At 42.9% G+C, this 20819-nt stretch overlaps 1 protein-coding gene across 5 annotated transcripts in view; it reads left to right on the forward strand.

Moving 5' to 3' along the window:
- Positions 1 to 20819, forward strand: part of SCRN1 (secernin 1) — a 91154-nt gene that overhangs the window by 22635 nt on the left and 47700 nt on the right. For all 5 annotated transcript variants that reach the window (XM_069588100.1, XM_069588104.1, XM_069588102.1 and 2 more), the window contains exon 3: positions 16757 to 16938. In XM_069588100.1, the coding sequence (XP_069444201.1) occupies positions 16757 to 16938 (182 nt within the window). The remainder of the gene's footprint in view (positions 1 to 16756; positions 16939 to 20819) is intronic.

Raw genomic sequence — 20819 nt, forward strand, 5'->3', positions numbered from 1 at the left:
TGCCTGCTTGCTCAGTTGCTCAGTCATGTCCAGCACTTTGTGACCCCATGGTGTGTAGCCCTTGAGGCTTCTCTGTCCATGGGATTATCCCAGCAAGAATGCTGGAGTGGGTTGCCATTTCCTCCTCCAGAGGATCTTTCCGACCCAGGGGTTGAACTCACGTCTACTGAGTCTCCTGCGTTGGCAGGAGGATTCTTTACCACTGAGTCACCTGGGAAGCCCATGTGATTTTGTTACATATTGTTAAATTTCTTTCTATAGGTGGTGTGCCATTTTACATTCCCACCAGCAACGTAAGACAATGCCAGTTTGTCCATATTCCCAGAGTGTGCTGTCAAACTTTCATGATGGCTATTTTTAAGAATTAATTTATTTATTTTAATTGGAGGCTAATTACTTTACAATATTGTGGTGGCCTTTGCCATACATTGAATCAGCCACGGGTGTACCTGTGTCCCCCATCCTGAGCTCTGCTCCCACCTCCCTCCCCATCCCACCCCTCTGGTTTTCCCAGTGCACTGGCTTTCAATGTCCTGTTTCATGCATCGAAGTTGGACTGGTGATCTGTTTCACATATGGTAATATACATGTTTCAATGCTATTCTCTCAAATCATCATGAGGGCTATTTTATGTTAATTTTACATTCTACTTTTTAAACTAAATTCTTTTATTTATTGTGTCAGCTTTTATTATTGATTCGCTTTGATTTTCCAGCTATGTTATTATAAAACCTGCAAATATGGATAATTTAATTGTCCTTACATCTCTTCTTTTCTTGTCTGTTTGGCTTATGGCTTGGATTCAGTATTAATAACAATGGAGAAAGTGGGTATCTTTGCCTTGTTCCTGACCTAAGTGGGGCAGCCTCTAGTGCTTCCATATTAAGTAAGATGCTGGCTTTGGAATGGAGATTCATATCATTTTGTCATGTTAGAAAGTGTACATCAGTTCATACTTTGAATGCTTTTAAAAAACCCTGAGAAACAGGTGTTACATTTTGTTAAAGATCAGGAGATAATCAGGAGCTAATCCCCTGTTTGTTTTTTTACTTTCTATTTAATGATAAATTGAACCATCTTTGCATTCATGGAATAAACTTCTTGGTTATGGTATAGTTAGTTGTATGTGTTTAAATGGTAATTGTTGAAGGATGAAGAATTTAGAGGAAAAAAATTGGGGGCTAATGAATTAACAAGCTCTTGCCACTGACATAATCTCCTTTGGTGTTTTATAGTTTACAAAATAAGCCAATTTTTCTGGTGACTGTGCATTTTAAATGGGTATTCATCCATGTGTATTTCATTTTCTCATCTGAATCTCTGTTTCAGCCTTTTAAAAGCATTAAGCATCACCAGAGAGCAATAGCACTCTACAAGGAGCTGGTTATGCTTGGTGAATTCAGCAGGAGCACTGAGATGAATGGGCAGAGTTGAGCAGGTCATGGCTCCAGTCTGTGGTTGGGGCAGTGGCAGACTGTCTCCCACAGGACTTTGGCCAGAACCACTTGCCTCTGATGTTGCACCACTAACTTGGTTCAGGCTCCTAAACTGCAGTGGGACTTTCCTTTCATATGGGCAGGGAAGAGTGCTAGGTTCTCTGATGCTCATGGTAGGTTTTCAATGGGTCTTCATTAATGTTTGAATGTCCATGCTGTTTAGATCTGAATGTTTCTGTTTCTGGGACAGTGGGGACTGGATATGGATAAAGTTGGCTTGGTTTGAGTTGTTACTGACCTTGCCTGGCTGCCTTCCCTACATGTTTCTTTTTCCCAGAGAGTCATGCACACTGGAACACTTTGATTTTCATGTGGGCAGATTTCCTGAAGATGTCTCTAACAAATCCCGTTCCACATGTCCTTCTCACAGTGTGCTGGACACACCTCCATGGAGTGGGGGTGATTATGCCCCCCACCCCTGCCATGAATCTTCATGAGGCTTTTTGGTGGCATCAGGTAGTGAAACCTCATGGAGGTGATGCTGTTGACCCCCAGGGCTGGGTCATAAAACAGTCTGACTTCTGCTTGTCTCCCTCCTTTGGGACTCTAGCCCTAAGTTCCCAGGCACCATGCTGGGAGGAACCCAGCAGATACCATGTGGTGGGGCCCGCATGGAGAACCTGCAACCAGTGCCAACTGCCAGATGTGTGAGGGAATGCCCTTTCAGAAATTCCAGACCTCAGACTCCATGGAATAGACTCACACCATCCCTTCTGTGCCCTGTCCAAATTCCTGATGCATCAAATTCATGAACATAATAAATGGTTGTTTTATATCACTAAATTTGGGGGTCATTTTTTAGTAGCCATAGTAAGTACAGTTCAGTTCAGTTCAGTTCAGTCAGTCAGTCAGTCAGTCGTGTCCGACTCTTTGCGACCCCATGAATCACAGCACGCCAGGCCTCCCTGTCCATCACCAACTCCCGGAGTTCACTCAGACTCACGTCCATCAAGTCAGTGATGCCATCCAGCCATCTCATCCTCTGTCATCCCCTTCTCCTCCTGCCCCCAATCCCTCCCAGCATCAGGGTCTTTCCAATGAGTCAACTCTTCGCATGAGGTGGCCAAAGTACTGGAGTTTCAGCTTTAGCATCATTCCTTCCAAAGAACATCCAGGGCTGATCTTTCAAATGCAAAACCTTTAATAAGTATAACTGAAATAAATATTTTAGAAAAATTTATTTTCTTTTTTGGGACATAGATTAAACGACTCTATCTGCTTTGTTCTCATGGTTACAATCATTTTAGGAAATAGACTAGATTCCTTTCACTAGTTATGAGAAATTATGCTCAAATACACCATGTATTTATGGTGTACACCTCAAAATACACCATAAATTATGTCCCCTTGCCTAATAACTTAGCGCAGTTTGATACATACCAGAGGTAGTTGCTAGGCAGCCTGACCTTTTTTCTGAGTTGCATATCTGTGTTCTGAGTTGCCTTGGCATGTTTTCACATCCGTATGCTGCAGGTAAAATAACTTCACAGGTCAAAAACCAAATTCACTGTTCCCATTTCATTTGCTTCTCTTCCTCTGACAGCTCTGTTGTCTGTCATAGAGTTTATTCTAGAAACCAGAAGCAAGCGTTGACCCATGTTTTCCAACTCACCTGTGGATGCACAGGGACAGCGGTCACTGAGTCTTGTTGCTTCCTTGCCTGTGTCCCCGTCTGCTCACCACTCCCGGTCCATTCACACCCACCCCCATCTCCTTTCTGCTTTGATCTGCTTAGTCGTGCCCAGGTCTCTTTCCCCTGAATTCTGTTCCCTGCAGGGTCACTGGACTTTTCTTTCCAGATCACAGCTTTGTCACGGCCTCGTTTAAAAATGTTGGGTTGTTGTTTATAAGATGAGAATCCAGGCTGATTGGCATGCCATTCAGAACTCTTCCTGCCTGGCATCCTGTTCACTTTTCTTTCTTTTCTTTTAAATTAATAGCCATTTTTAAAGCAGTTTTAGGTTTGTGGGAAAATGAGTGTAAGTACAGAGTGTTCTCATATAATCCCTCACCACCCCTGCTGCCTGCCTCCCCGTTTCCCCTATTATTAACATTTTGCCTTGATATCTTTTACAGTGGATAAGCCTGTATTGATACATTATTATTAACCCAGTCAGTAGTTTATTAAAGTTCACTCTTGGTGTTGTGAATTCTCTGGGGTTTGACAATGTCTAATACCATGTATCCATCTATCATACAGGGTATTTTGAGTGCCCTAAAAATCCTCTGTGTTCAGCTAGTCATCTCTCCCTTCCCCTAACCCCTGGAAACCCCTTATCTTTTCACTGTCTTCATAGTTTTCCCTTTTACAGAAGGTTATATAGTTGGAATCATACAGTCTAGAGCCTTTTTGGATTGGCTGACTTAGTGATAGACATTTAAGATTCACTGATGTCTCTTCCAAGCTTGATAGAATGTTTCTTTTTTGCTCTGAATAATAATCCATTGCCTGGATATACCACAATTTATTTTTCCATTCACCTATTGAAGGACATCTTGGTGGAATCCAAGTTTGGGCAATTTTGAATAAAGTTGCTGTAAAATTTGTGTGCAGGTTTTTTGTGCACATAAATTTTTAAACTCATTTGGGTAAAAGTACTTTGTAATGTAATTTTATATTTTGAATAAGTGATAAAAGATTTGGTTCAAAGATTTAATAATATTAAAAAGGTTTACAGTAAGCAGTCTTAATCTCTTCCTCCTGTCTATTAAAATTCCCATCTTATGTAATCCTTTTTTTTTTTGCTCATCTTGTCATCTTTTATGCAAATACAAATAAATATGTATATGCAGCCTTTTCTTTTTTCATGAAAGTAGCACATTATGTACACTATTCTGAGACTTGATATTTTTTTAACATACAATTTCTAGTTTGCAGTTGGCTTTCTTTTGTTTAGTAACATTTTCTAAAGAGTTTTCTATAGCTAAAAGCTTTCTAAAGAGTTTTCTATAGCTGAACATAGAAATAGAGATTATTATTATTCTTTTACAGCTGATAGTAAGTAGTCTATGGTGGAGATATTCCATAATTTAATCAGTTCTCTATTGGTGAATGCTTGGGCTTTTGGCTGGTCTGGAAAGTACTGCCGTGAAGAACATTGTACACAAGCCTTTCTGTACGTGGGCATGTACAGTCATTGAACATGCTTCCACATGCAGGGTCACTAGGTCATAGGATACTTTCTGCTGCTGCTGCTGCTGCTGCTGCTGCTGCTGCTAAGTCGCTTCAGTCGTGTCCGACTCTGTGCGACCCCAGAGACGGCAGCCCACCAGGCTCCCCAATCCCTGGGATTCTCCAGGCAAGAACACTGGAGTGGGTTGCCATTTCCTTCTCCAATGCATGAAAGTGAAAAGTGAAAGTGAAGTTGCTCAGTTGTGTCTGACTCTTCGGGACCCCATGGACTGCAGCCTATGAGGCTCCTCCATCCATGGGATTTTCCAGGCAAGAGTACTGGAGTCGGGTGCCATTGCCTTCTCCAGACCTCTGTTAGGGTTGTACAATTTCCTGCTTACTTTTTTAATCTTCATGCTTAGTTTTCCTTTTCTAGCTTATACAGTAGGCGTCAGCTGCACTGAGCTGCTTCTTGAACGAACAGCACGCTTTCGTTTCTGTGTTCTTTTGCTCTATCCTTTGCTGAGTCTCTCCTTCCCCTCCCATCTCGTCCTCTACTTGGTAGACTCCTATGCGTTCTTCAAGGCACCAGCGCCAATATCCCCCTTCTCCCTTTAGCCTGTCACCCTTCTGTGAATGTGTAGCATGTTAAGTGTCTTTTTCTTTTATAAATTAATTGAAATTCATAGTCACCTGAAACTAGGGGAATGAGTTCTGGCTCAGGAGGCAGGGGCCTGTGTTCTAGTCTCGCCTTCTGCATTTTCTGCGTCTTGGACCTCTGAGCCTCTGAGACTCAGTTTCATCATTTGCCAGACAGAGATCACAGCACCCCCCGCCCCGCCTTCTTGTAAAGCATGTGTGAGCTGGCACGAGAAAGCACTTCGTAAACTCCACGGAGAACACTGTGCAGAGAGAGATTTTTCTTTTTCTTTTTTTTCAGGTTTTTTTGTTGTTGGTTTCTAAAAAATTAATTTATTTTTAATTGAAGGATAATTGCTTTACAGAATTTTGTTCAGTTCAGTCACTCAGTTGTGTCCGACTCTTTGCAAGCCCATGAATCGCAGCACGCCAGGCCTCCCTGTCCATCACCAACTCCAGGAGTTCACTCACACTCACGTCCATCGAGTCCGTGATGCCATCCAGCCATCTCATCCTCTGCCGTCCCCTTCTCCTCCTGCCCCCAATCCCTCCCAGCATCAGAGTCTTTTCCAATCAGTCAACTCTTCAAATGAGGTGGCCAGAGTACTGGAGTTTCAGCTTTAGCATCATTCCTTCCAAAGAACACCCAAGGTTGATCTCCTTCAGAATGGACTGGTTGGATCTCCTTGCAGTCCAAGGGACTCTCGAGTCTTCTCCAACAACACAGTTCAAAAGCATCAATTCTTCGGCGCTCAGCCTTCTTCACAGTCCAACTCTGACATCCATACGTGACTACTGGAAAAACCATAGCCTTGACTAGACAGACCTTAGTCAGCAAAGTAATGTCTCTGCTTTTGAATATACTATCTAGGTTGCTCATAACTTTTCTTCCAAGGAGTAAGTGTCTTTTAATTTCATGGCTGCGATCACCATCTGCAGTAATTTTGGAGCCCCCCAAAATAAAGTCTGACACTGTTTCCACTGTTTCCCCATCTATTTCCTATGAAGTGATGGGACCGGATGCCATGATCTTAGTTTTCTGAATGTGGAGCTTTAAGCCAACTTTTTCACTCTCCTCTTTCACTTTCATCAAGAGGCTTTTTATTTTTTTTATTTTTTATTTTTTAATTTTTTTTTAAGAGGCTTTTTAGTTCCTCTTCACTTTCTACCATAAGGGTGGTGTCATCTGCATATCTGAGGTTAATGATATTTCTCCCGGCAATCTTGATTCCAGCTTGTGTTTCTTCCAGTCCAGCGTTTCTCATGATGTACTCTGCATCTAAGTTAAACATCAACATGAGTCAGCTATGTCCCCTTCATCTTGAAGCTCCCTCCATCTCTCTTCCCCTTCCTCCCCTCTAGGTTGTTACAGAGTCCCTGTTTGAGTTCCCTGAGTCGTACATCAAATTCCCATTTGTTGTTTAGTCGCTTCCTTCATGTCCAACTCTTGTGACCCCATACACTGTAGCCACCAGGCTTCTCTGTCCATGGGTGGGATTCTCCAGAGAAGAATACTGGAGTGGGTTGCCATTTCCTTCTCCAAAATTTCCATTGACAATCTGCTTTACATTTGGTAATATAAGTTTCCATATTACTCTTTTCATACATCTCACCCTCTCCTTCCTGCCCTCCCCCACCATGGCCGTAAGTCTCTTCTCTGTGTGTCTCTGTTGGTGCCCTGCAAATGATTTCCTCAGTACTATCTTTCTAGATTCCATATATATTATGATATTTATCTTTCTCTTTCTGACTTATTTCACTGTGTATAATAGGCTCTAGGTTTATCCACCTCATCAGAACTGACTCAAATTCATTCCTTTTTATGGCTGAGTAATATTCCATTGCTTATATGTACCGTAGCTTTTTTATCCATCTGTCGATGGACATCTAGGTTGCGTCCATGTTCTAGCTATTATAAATAGTGCTGCAGTGAACATTGGGGGTACATGTGTCTTTTTCAATTTTGGTTTCCTCAGGGTATATGCCTAGTAGTGGGATTGCTGGGTCATATGGTGGTATGGTTCTTGTAAAGCACATGTGAGCTGACACGAGAAAGCGCTTTGTAAACTCGAAGGAGAACACTGTGCAGAGAGAGATTTTTCTTTTTCTTTTTTTAAAAAAAGAATCAGATAGTGCTGAGAGATTCTGTGACTCCAGGTCTCAGTTCCCAAACTCCTAATTTGTAGCATGTGCTAAATCTGCTTTTCAAACTTACTCTGTGTCTTTAATTCCCATACAGTTACACCTGTCTCCATCCCCTGTTCTTGTCCCAAGTACAGAATGACGGGTTCTTTTCTACCGGGCTTTTGAGCTACAATAACTATAATGTAACTTTCATAATAGTCTTCATTAGCATACAGAAAATTTTAATTTTGAAGACTGAGAACTTCTCATAAAAACTCTTCTATTACTCAGCCTTTTCATGACATTTTAAACATTGTCTGCAGTTTCCCTAGAAATCTCATGTGAGTGTTGCAGTCCCTGAAGGCCGTTTTCTGAGACTAATCCTGTGGAGAAGGTCACTCTGATTACTCATTGCTGCCCACCCGCCCACACTTCCAGCTGGGCCGTCTTCCCAGGTGGGCTTGCCTTTAGTTCATGCCCTTACCCACCCTTCCCTTCATCCTGCCCTCAGTCTGTCCCTCTGTCCGCCTATCCATCTCTCATCTACTGTTTCTCCAGTTCACTCTACTTGAGATGGAGGAATAAAAAATGGGGTCCTCCAGCACTGAGTTCCTCAGTTTCAAAAATTACACTGGGCATTTTGTTCAGCTGCACAGTTGGCAGATTGGAGTATTTTATTTTGTGCTCTTTAGTCTTTCTTCTGCAGATGCTGGGTTTTTAACAACTCCCATTTTCGTTGCAGAGTAGGATGGGTAAGTTCAGTTCAGTTGCTCAGTTGTGTCTAACTCTTTGCGACCCCATGGACTGCAGCATGCCAGGCCTCCCTGTCCATCACCAACTGCCAGAGTTTACCCAAACTCATGTCCATTGAGTCGGTGATGCCATCCAGCCATCTCATCATTTGTCATCCCCTGCTCCTGCCCTCAATCTTTCCCAGCCTCAGGGTCTTTTCAAATGAGTTAGCTCTTCGCATGAGGTGGCCAAAGTATTGGAGTTTCAGTTTCAACATCAGTCCTTCCAATGAACACCCAGGACTGATTTCCTTTAGGATGGACTGGTTGGATCTCCTTGCAGTCCAAGGGACTCTCAAGAGTCTTCTCCAACACCACAGTTCAAAAGCATCAATTCTTCTGTACTCAGCTTTCTTTTCAGTCCAACTCGCACATCCATACATGACTACTAGAAAAACCATAGCCTTGACTAGATGGACCTTTGTTGACAAAGTAATGTTTCTGCTTTTTAATATGCTGTCTAGGTTGGTCGCAACTTTCCTTCCAAGGAGTAAGTGTCTTTTAATTTCATGGCTGCAGTCACCATCTGCAGTGATTTTGGAGCCCAAAATCACTGTTTCCCCATTTATTTGCCATGAGTGATGGGACTGGATGCCATGATCTTAGTTATCTGAATGTTGAGCTTTAAGGCAACTTTTTCACTCTCCTCTTTCACTTTTCTCAAGAGCCTCTTTAGTTCTTCATTTTCTGCCAGAAGGGTGGTGTCATCTGCATATCTGAGGTTATTGACATCTCTCCCGGCAATCTTGATTCCAGCTTTTGCTTCCTCCAGCCCAGCGTTTCTCATGATGTACTCTGCATATAAGTTAAATAAGCAGAGTGACAATATACAGCCTTGACGTACTTCTTTTCCTATTTGGAACCAGTCTGTTGTTCCATGTCCAGTTTTAACTGTTGCTTCCTGACCTGCATACAGGTTTCTCAAGAGGTAGGTCAGGTGGTCTAGTATTCCCATCTCTTTCAGAATTTTCCACAGTTTATTGTGATCCACACAATCAAAGGCTTTGACATAGTCAGTACAGCAGAAATAGATGTTTTTCTGGAACTCTCTTGCTTTTTTGATGATCCAGAGGATGTTAACAATTCGATCTCTGGTTCCTCTGCCTTTTCTAAACCTAGCTTGAACAGCAAGGAGTTCATGGTTCACGTATCACTGAAGCCTGGCTTGGAGAATTTTGAGCATTACTTTACTAGCATGTGAGATGAGTGCAATTGTGCAGTCATTTGAGCGTTCTTTGGCATTGCCTCTCTTTGGGATTGGGATGAAAAATGACCTTTTCCAGTCCTGTGGCTACTGCTGAGTTTTGCTGGCATATTGAGTACAGCACAGCATCATCTTTTAGGATTTGAAGTAGCTCAACTGGAATTCCATCACCTCCACTAGCTTTGTTCGTAGTGATACTTTCTAAGGCCCACTTGACTTCACATTCCAGGATGTCTGGCTCTAGGTGAGTTATCACATCATCGTGATTACCTGGGTCGTGAAGATCTTTTTTGTACAGTTCTTCTGTGTATTTTTGCCACCTCTTCTTAATATCTTCTGCTTCTGTTAGGTCTATACCATTTCTGTCCTTTATCGAGCCCATCTTTGCATGAAATGTTCCCTTCGTATCTGTAATTTTCTTGAAGAGGTCTCTAGGCTTTCCCATTCTATTGTTTTCCTCTATTTCTTTACATTGATCGCTGAGGAAGGCTTTCTTACCTCTCTGTGCTATTCTTTGGAACTCTGCATTCAAATAGATATATCTTTGCTTTTCTCTGCTTTTCACTTCTCTTTTTTTCACAGCTATTTGTAAGGCCTCCTCAGACACCCATTTTGCTTTTTTGCATTTATTTTTCTTGGGGATGGTGTTGATCCCTGTCTCCTGTACAGTGTCACGAACCTCCATCCATAGTTCATCAGGCACTCTGTCTATCAGATCTAGGCCCTTAAATCTATTTCTCACTTCCACTGTATAATCATAAGGGATTTGATTTAGGTCATACCTGAATGGTGTAGTGGTTTTCCCCACTTTCTTCAATTTAAGTCTGAATTTGGTAATAAGGAGTTCATGATCTGAGCCACAGTTAGCTCCCGGTCTTGTTTTTGCTGACTGTATAGAGCTTCTCCATCTTTGGCTGCAAAGGATATAATCAATCTGATTTCGGTGTTGACCATCTGGTGATGTCCATGTGCAGAGTCTTCTCTTAAGTTGTTGGAAGAGGGTGTTTGCTATGACCAGTGTGTTCTCTTGGCAAAACTCTGTTAACGTTTGCTTCATTCTGTACTCCAACACCAAATTTGCCTGTTACTCCAGGTGTTTCTTGACTTTGTACTTTTGCATTTCAGTCCCCTATAATGAAAAGGACATCTTTTTTGGGTGTTAATTCTAAAAAGTCTTGTAGGTCTTCAGAGAACCGTTCACCTTCAGCTTTTTCAGCGTTATTGGTTGGGGCATAGACTTGGATCACTGTGATATTGAACAGAAATCATTCTGTCGTTTTTGAGATTGCATCCAAGTCAAGTACTGCATTTTGGGCTCTTTTGTTGACTATGATGGCTAGTCCATTTCTTCTAAGGGATTCTTGCTCACAGTAGTAGATATAATGGTCATCTGAGTTAAATTCACCCATTCCAGCCCGTCTTAGTTTGCCGATTCCTAGAATGTTGACATTCCCTCTTGCCATCTCCTGTTTGATCACTTCCAACTTGCCTTGATTCATGGACCTAACATTCCAGGTTCCTATGCAATATTGCTCTTTATAGCACGGGACCTGATGGATAAGTATGTATCTATTTTTGAAGGCCTTTGAGTCCTGAGGATGCTATGCACTGTGCCTAGGGCCCTGTGGGTAGAGGTGCTGAGGAAGCAAGACGAATGATTTCCTGGATCATGATGTTCTGTCTGTGCATGGGTGCATTTGTGCGTGGATGTGGAATGGGTTTAGGTCTATTGTAAATGGTTAAGCCTTCTATTTAAGAAAGAAAGGATACAATATTATAATATTCTCCTGGAAAAGACAATGGGTTTCAACTAAAGTTTTCATTATCTATACTTGGTGCCCAAGAGAGTCATTATACCATAACTTATGGAGACAGAATTCTTGATAGCCAAGTCAGGTTTGATACATAATTGCTTTTTGAAAGATTCTCTTATTATTATATAATAAACCTCTCCTCCATTTTTGCCTCCTTTAGACTTCATTATTTCTTTTTTTAGAAAGTTATTTTGAATATTTTTTTTCCCACTACATGAAATTCTGTGTGAGATTAGTATCCTCAGTCAGGTTATACAACTTTCACAATTTGGGGTAGATTTTTGGTAGATACTTTTTTCCTCCTTTCTTCCCAAAGAAAATATTTGCAAGAACAGAAAATTACCAATTAATGGTAGCTGGTGGCGTTATTAGTAACATTGTTCATGTCCATGTCTGTGGTGGGGCAGGGAGTGGGTTCTCAATGTTAATTCTGAAGATTATCCCTTACCACAGGGGAGTACAGTCATTCTGGAATCTGAAATCTGAGCAGACCCATGGTCACTAAGTAGATTGTATGCTTTTCTTCCTATCAGTTTTCCTGTTTTCATCCCTTCAGCCCCAGAGGCAGGGATTCCCAGCCTCCTGTGGAGTCAGAGCATCTCCCTGGCCCCATGGGAGAGTGGCTTGGCCTTACATCCCCTTTCCCAAGCCTGTTTCTGAACCCTTTGCATTGTCCATCCTTAAAGATCTTGCAGCTTCAGGGAGATAAAAAAGAGCTCTTCTAAAATATACCCAGCATCTTCTTTTGTCTTTGTTTAGACTCCTATAAGCCTTAATGGCACATTTCCCAAAACTAGTCTAGTTGCAGGCAAGAAGACACTGGGATTAAAAACATTAAAAAAACAACCTCAATGAGAATCTCAATACTGCTTTAGAGTCACAGGTTTTCTGAAACTAAACCTATTTTCCTAAAGCATCCCGTTTTCCCCTACCTTTCTTTCTCCTCCTAAGAAGTCTGGCTGACTCATCAACTCATTTCACAGTGGTTTTCGCTGGCGGTGCCAGGGTTGTGTTCACCATCTGAGTACAGTAGGAAAGGCACAATGGTTGCATTGCAGTAAGTGAAATGTCTATTGTGTGAGTGTCTCTATTCTCCTTTCATTGGGTGATATCCAGAAATAGTGTGTGTAGGAATGTGCAAGGGTTAGGCGACAGCATGACGCTGATTTTGCTTTTTCATTTTGGACACCATCACACAAAATAATAAAGGGCTTGCCCTGCAGAAGAATTGTCTTTTGTCTTTGTCTCTGGGGCCTTGTCAAGGTTTATCTTTCTATCCTCCAACCTGGTATGTGTCCCCAGGAGCCACCTGAGAGCGACAAGCTCAGTACAGGTAACATCTTTCAAACTTCAGTGATTAGCATTAGGCAGTGCTGACAGTTCTTTTTTAAGTTTGCGTTTCAATTTCTTGACTGTGCCTTGCAGCCTGTGGGATCTTAGTTCCCTGACCAGGGATTGAACCTGTGCCCCTTGCGTTGAAATTGCTGAGTCATAACCACCAGACTGCCAGGGAAGTCTCAAAGCTGACATTTAGGAGTATGACTCACCCCTCATCCCCCACCCCTCTTCCAGGCTTGTTGTGTGGTCTTAGCACCCGGAAGTCATGCTAGCTGACAGATTTGTTTTACTAAAGACTGGGTGGGCTTGGCCATGGGGCAACAAGACAAATTGCTCCCCTTTTTGTGCAAGCCCCTTGAACAGCTTAATTCCCAGAGCTGAGGCCAGAACTGTACCCCATAAAGACTGATCTTTTGAGTGGTGAACATTTTCTTTTTCCTTTTTTCCTAACAGAAATCTGGCTGGAAATTTTCATTTTAGAACAAAGGTTTTTTTTTGTTTTGTTTTGCTTTGTTTTGTTTTTTAAATGCTGAAAGATTTCAGGTGCTTTTGGATTTTTCCCCTCAGAGAAACCTTCTCTGCTACTTCAAACCCCACTTCTCTGCCTCGTTAATAACGTGGCAGTTGTGTTGGTGAATCTTATTTCAGAAAATGACTGCCTGCAGAGTTCAGGTTCTAGATGGCTGACTGAAGTTTAACTCATTACATTGTGTGTAAATGTTCCTTATTTGTGAGATTTGCTCCCAAACTGGGACTTTTAAGTAACTAATCTCTGTGAAACAAATGTTTCTTCCTCCCAGACCTGGGTGTGATTAGTCAGGTTTCAAACCCAGTGAGCTGTGTGAATTGCAGCCACAGAGGGGCCCTTGGTAAGCCAGACTTCAGTGGTCCATGACAAAGATGCCCTGAGGGTGTGTGTTACAGGCTTGCTTGGGCTTCCCTGGTGGCACAGGGTTCCATCCCTGAGTTGGAAAGATCCCTTGGAGAAGGAAATGGTAACCCACTCCTGTCTTCTTGCCTGGAGAATCCCAAGGACAGAGGAGCCTGGCGGGCTACAGTCTATGGGGTCACAAAGAGTTGGACGTGACTGAGCAACTGAACGCACACACTTAAGACTGGGGTGCTCACACACCAGCTCCCCCTCACTGGCTGCCCTGTGTCCTGTGCGGGGATCTAGGGATCAGCGTTCAGCCTGGTGCTTGAAAGGGGCTGATTTAGCTTCTGTGTCTAGTTGGGGATCTCCTTGCTTCCTCACGATTCCAGTTTAGGTGTGAGAAGTGTCAAGTTGGCTGCATGTATTTTGAACTCCCACGAAGACCATATGGTCTTTTGGATTCAGTGTTCAGCCCTTTTATCAGTCAGTACTTACGCTTTTGCAGTCCTGTGACTCAGTGCCATCACAGCTCCCCTAAGTGGCAGAGTGGAGGACCTCCCTGAACCGGGAACACATTTTTGACATCCCCACCTTTTTCTTCTCATTCTCTTTATTCTGTGTGGAATACCTCAATGTCTGGCTCAGTTTGCAAGGTCAACTCAAATGCCACCCACTTGATAAAACCTCTGCCCACTTGGATGTGTCTCCTTGCCTCTGAACCTCAATTATGCTCCCTCTGACCTTTGTTACCTATTCATTCATTCATTTATTGATGCCTGCTATGTACCAGATTTGGGATCGAGCCCTCTCTCATTTCTGTATCTCTCATGGAGCTTACATTCTAGCCTGTGGAAATAGCATACATAAACAGCACATGCAGTACGTAGGTCAATTATATAGTATTTTGGAAGGGTTAAAAAGGAGTGGAATGGGAAAAGGAAAAAGAATAGCAGGATTGGGTTGATCAGAAGTGCAAAGGCTTCCCTCATACCTCAGCTGGTCAAGAATCCGCCTACAATGCAGGAGACCCCAGTTTGATTCCTGGATCAGGAAGATCCCCTGGAGAAGGTATAGGCTTCCCACTTCAGTATTCTTGGGCTTCCCTTGTGGCTCAGCTGGTAAAGAATCTACCTTCAATGTGGGAGACCTGGGTTCAATCCCTGGGTTAGGAAGATCCCCTGGAGAAGGGAAAGGCTACCCATTCCAGTATTCTAGCCTGGAGAATTCCATGGACAGTATAGTCCATGGGGCCACAAAGAATTGGACATGACTGGGGACTTTCACTTTTCATAAGGTGGGAGGAGTGGGAGATGCAGTGCCTGTTAAGCAGACATACCTTAAGTTGGCCGGTGGTCGTGGTCATTTGTGTGTGTGCCTTCTCCTTTGCCAACTGAAGGGACAGGGACTGGGCCCCTCACTGACTTACCTGCACTTCGCACAAGATGCCTTGTGTGTGATTGGTGCTCTGTAGATAATTGATGAAATGGGAATTAAGGTGTAATCATGAATTTGAGGACAAATAAATAAGCTCATTTCCTATTTTTGCTTTTTTCCTGTCCTTAAAAAAAATTTATGATAAATCTGTGCTTAGGAAATTGAGGTTCCTTCCCTATTTAGTCAGTCTTTTCAAGACAGAATTTGTCACTCGACCTCAGTGGGTACAGGGGTTTTGGAAAGTTTTGATCAATGTCTGGGCTGCTTTTTGCATGAAATAAGACAATTCTAACATATATACCTCAATTCCATGTAGAAGAGCACAGAGGATCATAGTTTGTTTAGTGCTTTGGCCAGTTTTTGTTGTCAAAGGATCATTTTTTTAAAAAAATAAATAACCATAGGCAACTGAATAGGGGAAAACATTTCAAGAGTATGTTTTATTATCCGTTTGCCATGAAAAACTCAAGGGTCTCTTGACAACCTCTGAGTTTAGCTTTCAGTTTACAAATAGTTATCAAGTGAAATAACATTATCCCAGAGCAGAGCAATACCTAATGTGGATTGTGAAGATACAGATGTCACGTGACCAGTGAGTGTGCATTTCAGCTCTTACCTGGGGTTTAGCGATTATGGAAAATCAATGCAGAATAGCTTTCTGGGCTGCATTCAGAACTATAACTGGGTGTTGAATCAAAAAAAGAGATCTAAGGCTGCAGTTGATCCAATGCTTTCAGATGCCCAGTTTAAAATGTAAATGGATGCTGTGGTTGATAGAGTTCTCCCCTGACAGCTAAAAAGCCCTATATAATTTAAAGCCCTGAGTTCCGCAGCCTTCTTGGGAAGAGGGTGTCACAGATACTAGAATATCAGTGTCAGGAGGCCCTGTGGCCAGCCTAGTTTAGTGCTTTTCCTGCTGCTCCAGTAGTCTCCTAGGGGCCCAGTGTGGCGAGGGGAAGGCTCTGAGTGCTTTCCAGCCTGCTGTGTCTACTTGGAAAGGAATGAGCTAATTTAGATAAAGCTATTTCTTTCCAAGTACTTTTAGCCTCAGGATCCTTCCTCCATGCAAACTTTTACCCAAAAGCATAAAGACAATAGAACTGGTCAAAGTGTATTGAGGTGAATGGAAGAACAGGCATGGGACTGGAGGAGGTAAGACACAGCTCTAAGTGGCGTGTACCACAGTTGTAAAAGGAGTTCAAAAAACGCCTTTCTGGGACTGTGTCCTCATGGGCTTAGTATGGGGATCAAATGGGGCAGACTGGGAAGCATAGTGGATAAGAGAGTGTACATTTAATGCATTAGTGAAATGTGAAGTATCACTATGTTTTTATCTTTTGTACCACTAGAGTAATCATATAGGTTGTCAAACTGTGTTCTAAGGAGCTGAGGAACATTGCAGGAAGCTTAAGAGACCTCTATTCTGCAGATAAAGCATCTTCCTTTTTATCTGCTTTCTGTGTTAGGCATCCAAGTAGAATTTCCTTTACGGATAGAGCTCTATAACTTTTACAGAGTTTGAAAACCACTAATCTAGAAGGAGTTTTGCGAATTAGTAGGTATGCTTGTTTGAAATGCTGGTGGCCATCTATGCCTTTTAAAATGACCAGATACAGAATATTCAGGGCAGAGACCAGCTCAATACCTGGTACATGAAAATAGACCGCCACTGTAGATGTCTTCATTATGCGCTGATTGGCTTGAACTAAAGAGACTGGAAAATGAGTGAGTGGCAAGACTGAAACTCACTGTGGAAACCTTTGAGCTGCTTCGAGATGTGCGATGTCTTTTAAGTCTGGGTGTTCCCAAGGCCTTTTATTTCTCGGCTCTGTTTGTAATGGATGTGGTGGTTTAATGGAAGTACCAAGGTGAAAACTAAGTGGTACCTGACAGATAATGGCCCTTTCTTTCTTCTGTCTTCATTTTTTAGTGCACTTACATTTCAGTCAACCAAGTTCCCAGGACCCATGCAATTGTGATAAGCAGACCTGCGTGGCTTTGGGGGGCAGAAATGGGAGCCAATGAACATGGAGTGTGCATAGCCAACGAAGCCGTCAATGCCAGAGAACCAGCTGCTGAGACGGAAGCCTTACTGGGGATGGATCTGGTCAGGTACTGCATGGTGGCTCTTAGAGGCAACCGCTCAAACAGGTTGGGGTGGGGATGGGCTTTCTCTCTCTCAAACCTCATACTTTGTTATGCAGTCCTTCCAAAGAAGACTTACGCCTTTTGATGTAAATTTGGAGGTGGTGGAAAAAAGAGTAGATTACAATGGAATATTATTCAGAAATAAAAAAAAAAATCAAGTGCTGATACCTGCTATACTTGAAAACATTATATTAAGTGAAAGAAGCCAGACACAAAAGGTCACATATTCTATGATTCTAGTTACATGAAATACCCAGAATAGGCAAATTCATTGAAGCAGAAAGTGATCTCCTGGGGTTGGAGTGGGGGATAGACAGGGATTCCTAATAGGTATGGGGCTTCTTTTTGGGGTGTTTGAAATGTTTTAAACTTAGATTATGGTAGTAGTTGCACAGCTTTATGAAGATACTAAAGATCATTCAATGATACTTTTAAATGGGTCAATTTTATGGTCTTTGAAATATATCTAATAATAGATAAAAGTAAATAGAAAAAAAATATATAAAACACATAAAATATAAAGGAAGAAAGAACAGAAGCTGCTTCCCTCCTTTCCCCTCTATGTCTCTGTCCTCTTTTCTCTCTTTTTCTCCCCTCCCAGCCACAGGGTAATGCATTCACGTTTAATGCGTTAGTGAAGTGTGGAGGCGGATGTGTAAGCTTGGCAAGAGGGAGGTCTCCACTGGCTTGTTTACTGATGCGTCACAAGCACTAGGGCCGTGTCCCTGGTGTGCAGCAGCTGATCAGTGGCCAAGTTTGGAAAGAATGACTACAGTAGAAAGTGGCAGGAATGAAATGACATTCTGAAGTAGTTTCTTTTTTTCCTGAAATAGTGAAATGCAATGAACTCATGGTATGGTTGAAGGGGGACTGGGCTGGGAGCTGGAGGTCTTGGTTTTCAGTGTGGAAACACCATTAGTATCTGTGCCCATCATTTGTTCAGTGTGAGTCCTGAATTGGATGACCTCTAGAGCTTCCCAAAGGGGACATCCTACAAAAAGGAATGGAGGTTTTTACGTTTTATAGGTTTTGCAGGGAGAAATTTCACATCTACACAAAGACGTCTGTGGCCCATAGCTTCTTTCACCTGGTGGACAGGTCAGTTTGCGACACTTTTTTGATGCCATGTTGCCTTTATGCCTTCCTCACCCTTCCCTACTATTCCTGGTTATTATTAACTGAGAAGGAGCAGGTCCCCTGAGCTGGAGAAAAGAAGGAAAAAGCCTCATATTTATAATGAGTTCTTTCTTGATCATCAGAGTGCAGTGGAGAGAATAACAAATTTTCAGCGTATGTTTTGACAGCTGTCCCAGTAGTTTTACCTCCCTGTTTAAGAGAAATCCTGAAAATGAAGAGTTAGCAGTGGAAAATAATGCCCCTTTTATGTCTCATTTGTAACCTTGCATTTTGAGTTATCATTGTCTTCATGGAGGGGATTAATGGAACTGGGAAATATCACCATTTGAACAGTTGATTTCTAAGGGATGACAGAAGAGAATGGTTTTTTCCTTTCTTCAATGCTTCTGACGTATCTTTTCAAGTTCATTAACCTGTAAGACAACCAGAGTTATTGAATATGTGCTTTGTGTTAGACTCTGAAGGCACATAAAGAAGCTCAGACACTTCAAAGAGATCTTAGTCTGTTTGCAGGGAGAGGACAGAAAATTGAGCAATGCAAGATTTTAGACCAGTTTAAGATGACAGGAGGAGAAATGTGTCTTAAGGCAATTGGAGATTTTTAGCCACATGAATGGCACAGAATCCCAGGCTCTCAGCAAACGCTGCTGGATGTTCAGAGATGATAATGGGCTGCATCCGTTTAGCAATGCTTCAAGGAGATGCATTTCACCTGGGTCTACAAGGCCCAGGGATGTAGACAGAGAAGATATATTTAGAACGTAATTGAGGTTGTGATAGTTACCAAGGTCTGGGACAGTAACACATGTTGGGAGTAGATGACAGGGTAAGTTTAATTGTAGTCATTTAGCTTCAACTCCTTTCCTGGCCACCCATGACCAGCTATTACAATACAAAGACAGGTGGGTGAAGAGGGCCCTGCTGTGCTATCTGCACCTTGAATGGCTCTTTGTGAGTTCAGGGTCTCAGCTTTACATCAGCCATGATCAGTTCAGTCACACACAGTCAGATACTGAGGGGCCATTCCATACCAACTGAATCCTAAAAGTGACCCCTGAGCCAGAAGGCCTCCTAGATCAACGTCTAAGTGCCTCCCAGCCAATGGGTGCGGTAGCTCCACATGTTTTCAGAGGGACTTAGGGGCGGGAGTGCGTGCATGCTCAGTCATGTCCAACTCTATGACCTCATGGACCCCACCAGGCTCCTCTGCCCAGATTTTCCAAATAAAAATAATGGAGTGGGTTGCCATTTCCTCCTCTAGGGGAATCTTCCTGACAAAAACTGTAAAACAGCTGCAGAGTTTATTATTAGAGACACAGCACAAGGTATGGAAGAGCACACAAGGAAACAGTTTATTTAAGTCAGAAGCAGGGCAGAAACAGACACCAGAGAGCAGTGCGGTAAAAAGGTGGTTTGAATCTCTTATATAAGACAGTTCTTCCTGGTGTTTTGGTGAGTGTGAGGACTCACTGGTGATTTGCAGGGAGGTTCAGCCAGTGTTGGCTTTGCTCTTTTTAGGTGGCGCAGCGTAAAGAGCCCGCCTGCCAGTGCAGGAGACACAGGTTCGATTTCTGGGTCAGGGAGGATCCTCTGGAGTAGGAAATGACAACCTACCCCATTATTGCCTGGAGAATCCCCTGGATAGAGGAGCCTGGTGGGCTACAGTCCTTGGGGTTGCAAAGAGTTGATATGACTGAGCACACACACTAACCAGTGTCTATGGAGGAAAGAACCTGTGGAAATAAGAGTTACTATTTCCCAAACACTATTGGGTAATGAGTTTTGCAGAGAATATTTCATTTAACTCTCACCACCATCTGGTGAAGTGGGTGTGGCTACTTCTGTTTGGTAGACAGGAAACCGAGGCTACGGGAGATTAAGGGACTTGCCTGAGGCTTCCACAGAGCCTGGTGTCCGGTGCCTGCCCCCTCAGGGAGGCTGCCTCCGTACTAGAGTGCAGGTTACTTCTCTCCAGGAGCCAGGAAGCTCTGGATACCAGGAGATGGAGGCCAGTCCAAAGGTTTCACGCACCTTTCTTCTAAATCAGTGCAGCCGTTAACATCCACTTTTCCCCCTCCCGCTTTCATCCCTCTGGCTAGAAGCTGGGAACTTTTTGATAACAAAAAAAACAGTGAGGCCTTGCAGACCCCTTGATTTGTGGGGAATAAGAAAGGTTATTTGCCTCTGCATCTGTATAGGCTCATTCCTAAAAGGGGAGAGGGATTGACTTATTTTTATGACTTTCTCTAGGGCAGTGATTGTATGTTTACAGGAAATCTGATTATAACTTGCATGTGTGTGCTCGGTCGTGTCTGACTCTTTGCAACCCCATGGACTGCTGCCCGCCAGGCTTCTCTGTCCATGGAATTTCCCAGGTAAGGATACTGGAGCGGGTTGCCATTTCCTACTCCAGGGGATCTTCCCGACCAAGGGATGGAACCCGCATCTCTTGAGTCTCCTGCGTTGCCGGGTGGCTTCTTCACCACTGTGCCACCTGGGAAGCTCCATGTTGTACCTTAATTGGGATACAATGGCACAGGGGTTTTCCTAATCAGTGGAAGCATAGGGATAAAGAAGACAAGCGAGCAGTGTTCCTAAACATAGGAGCTTGCAGCAGGGGAGTGTGGAGGGTGCTCATCTTCCTTGGTGAGCTGTGTTCACCTTTCCAGAAAGGACACAGTGAGTTCGACATACTGGTGAGAAAGTCA

Source organism: Ovis canadensis, chromosome 4 (genome assembly GCF_042477335.2).
Source record: "Ovis canadensis isolate MfBH-ARS-UI-01 breed Bighorn chromosome 4, ARS-UI_OviCan_v2, whole genome shotgun sequence".
Taxonomy (NCBI): Eukaryota; Metazoa; Chordata; class Mammalia; order Artiodactyla; family Bovidae; genus Ovis; species Ovis canadensis.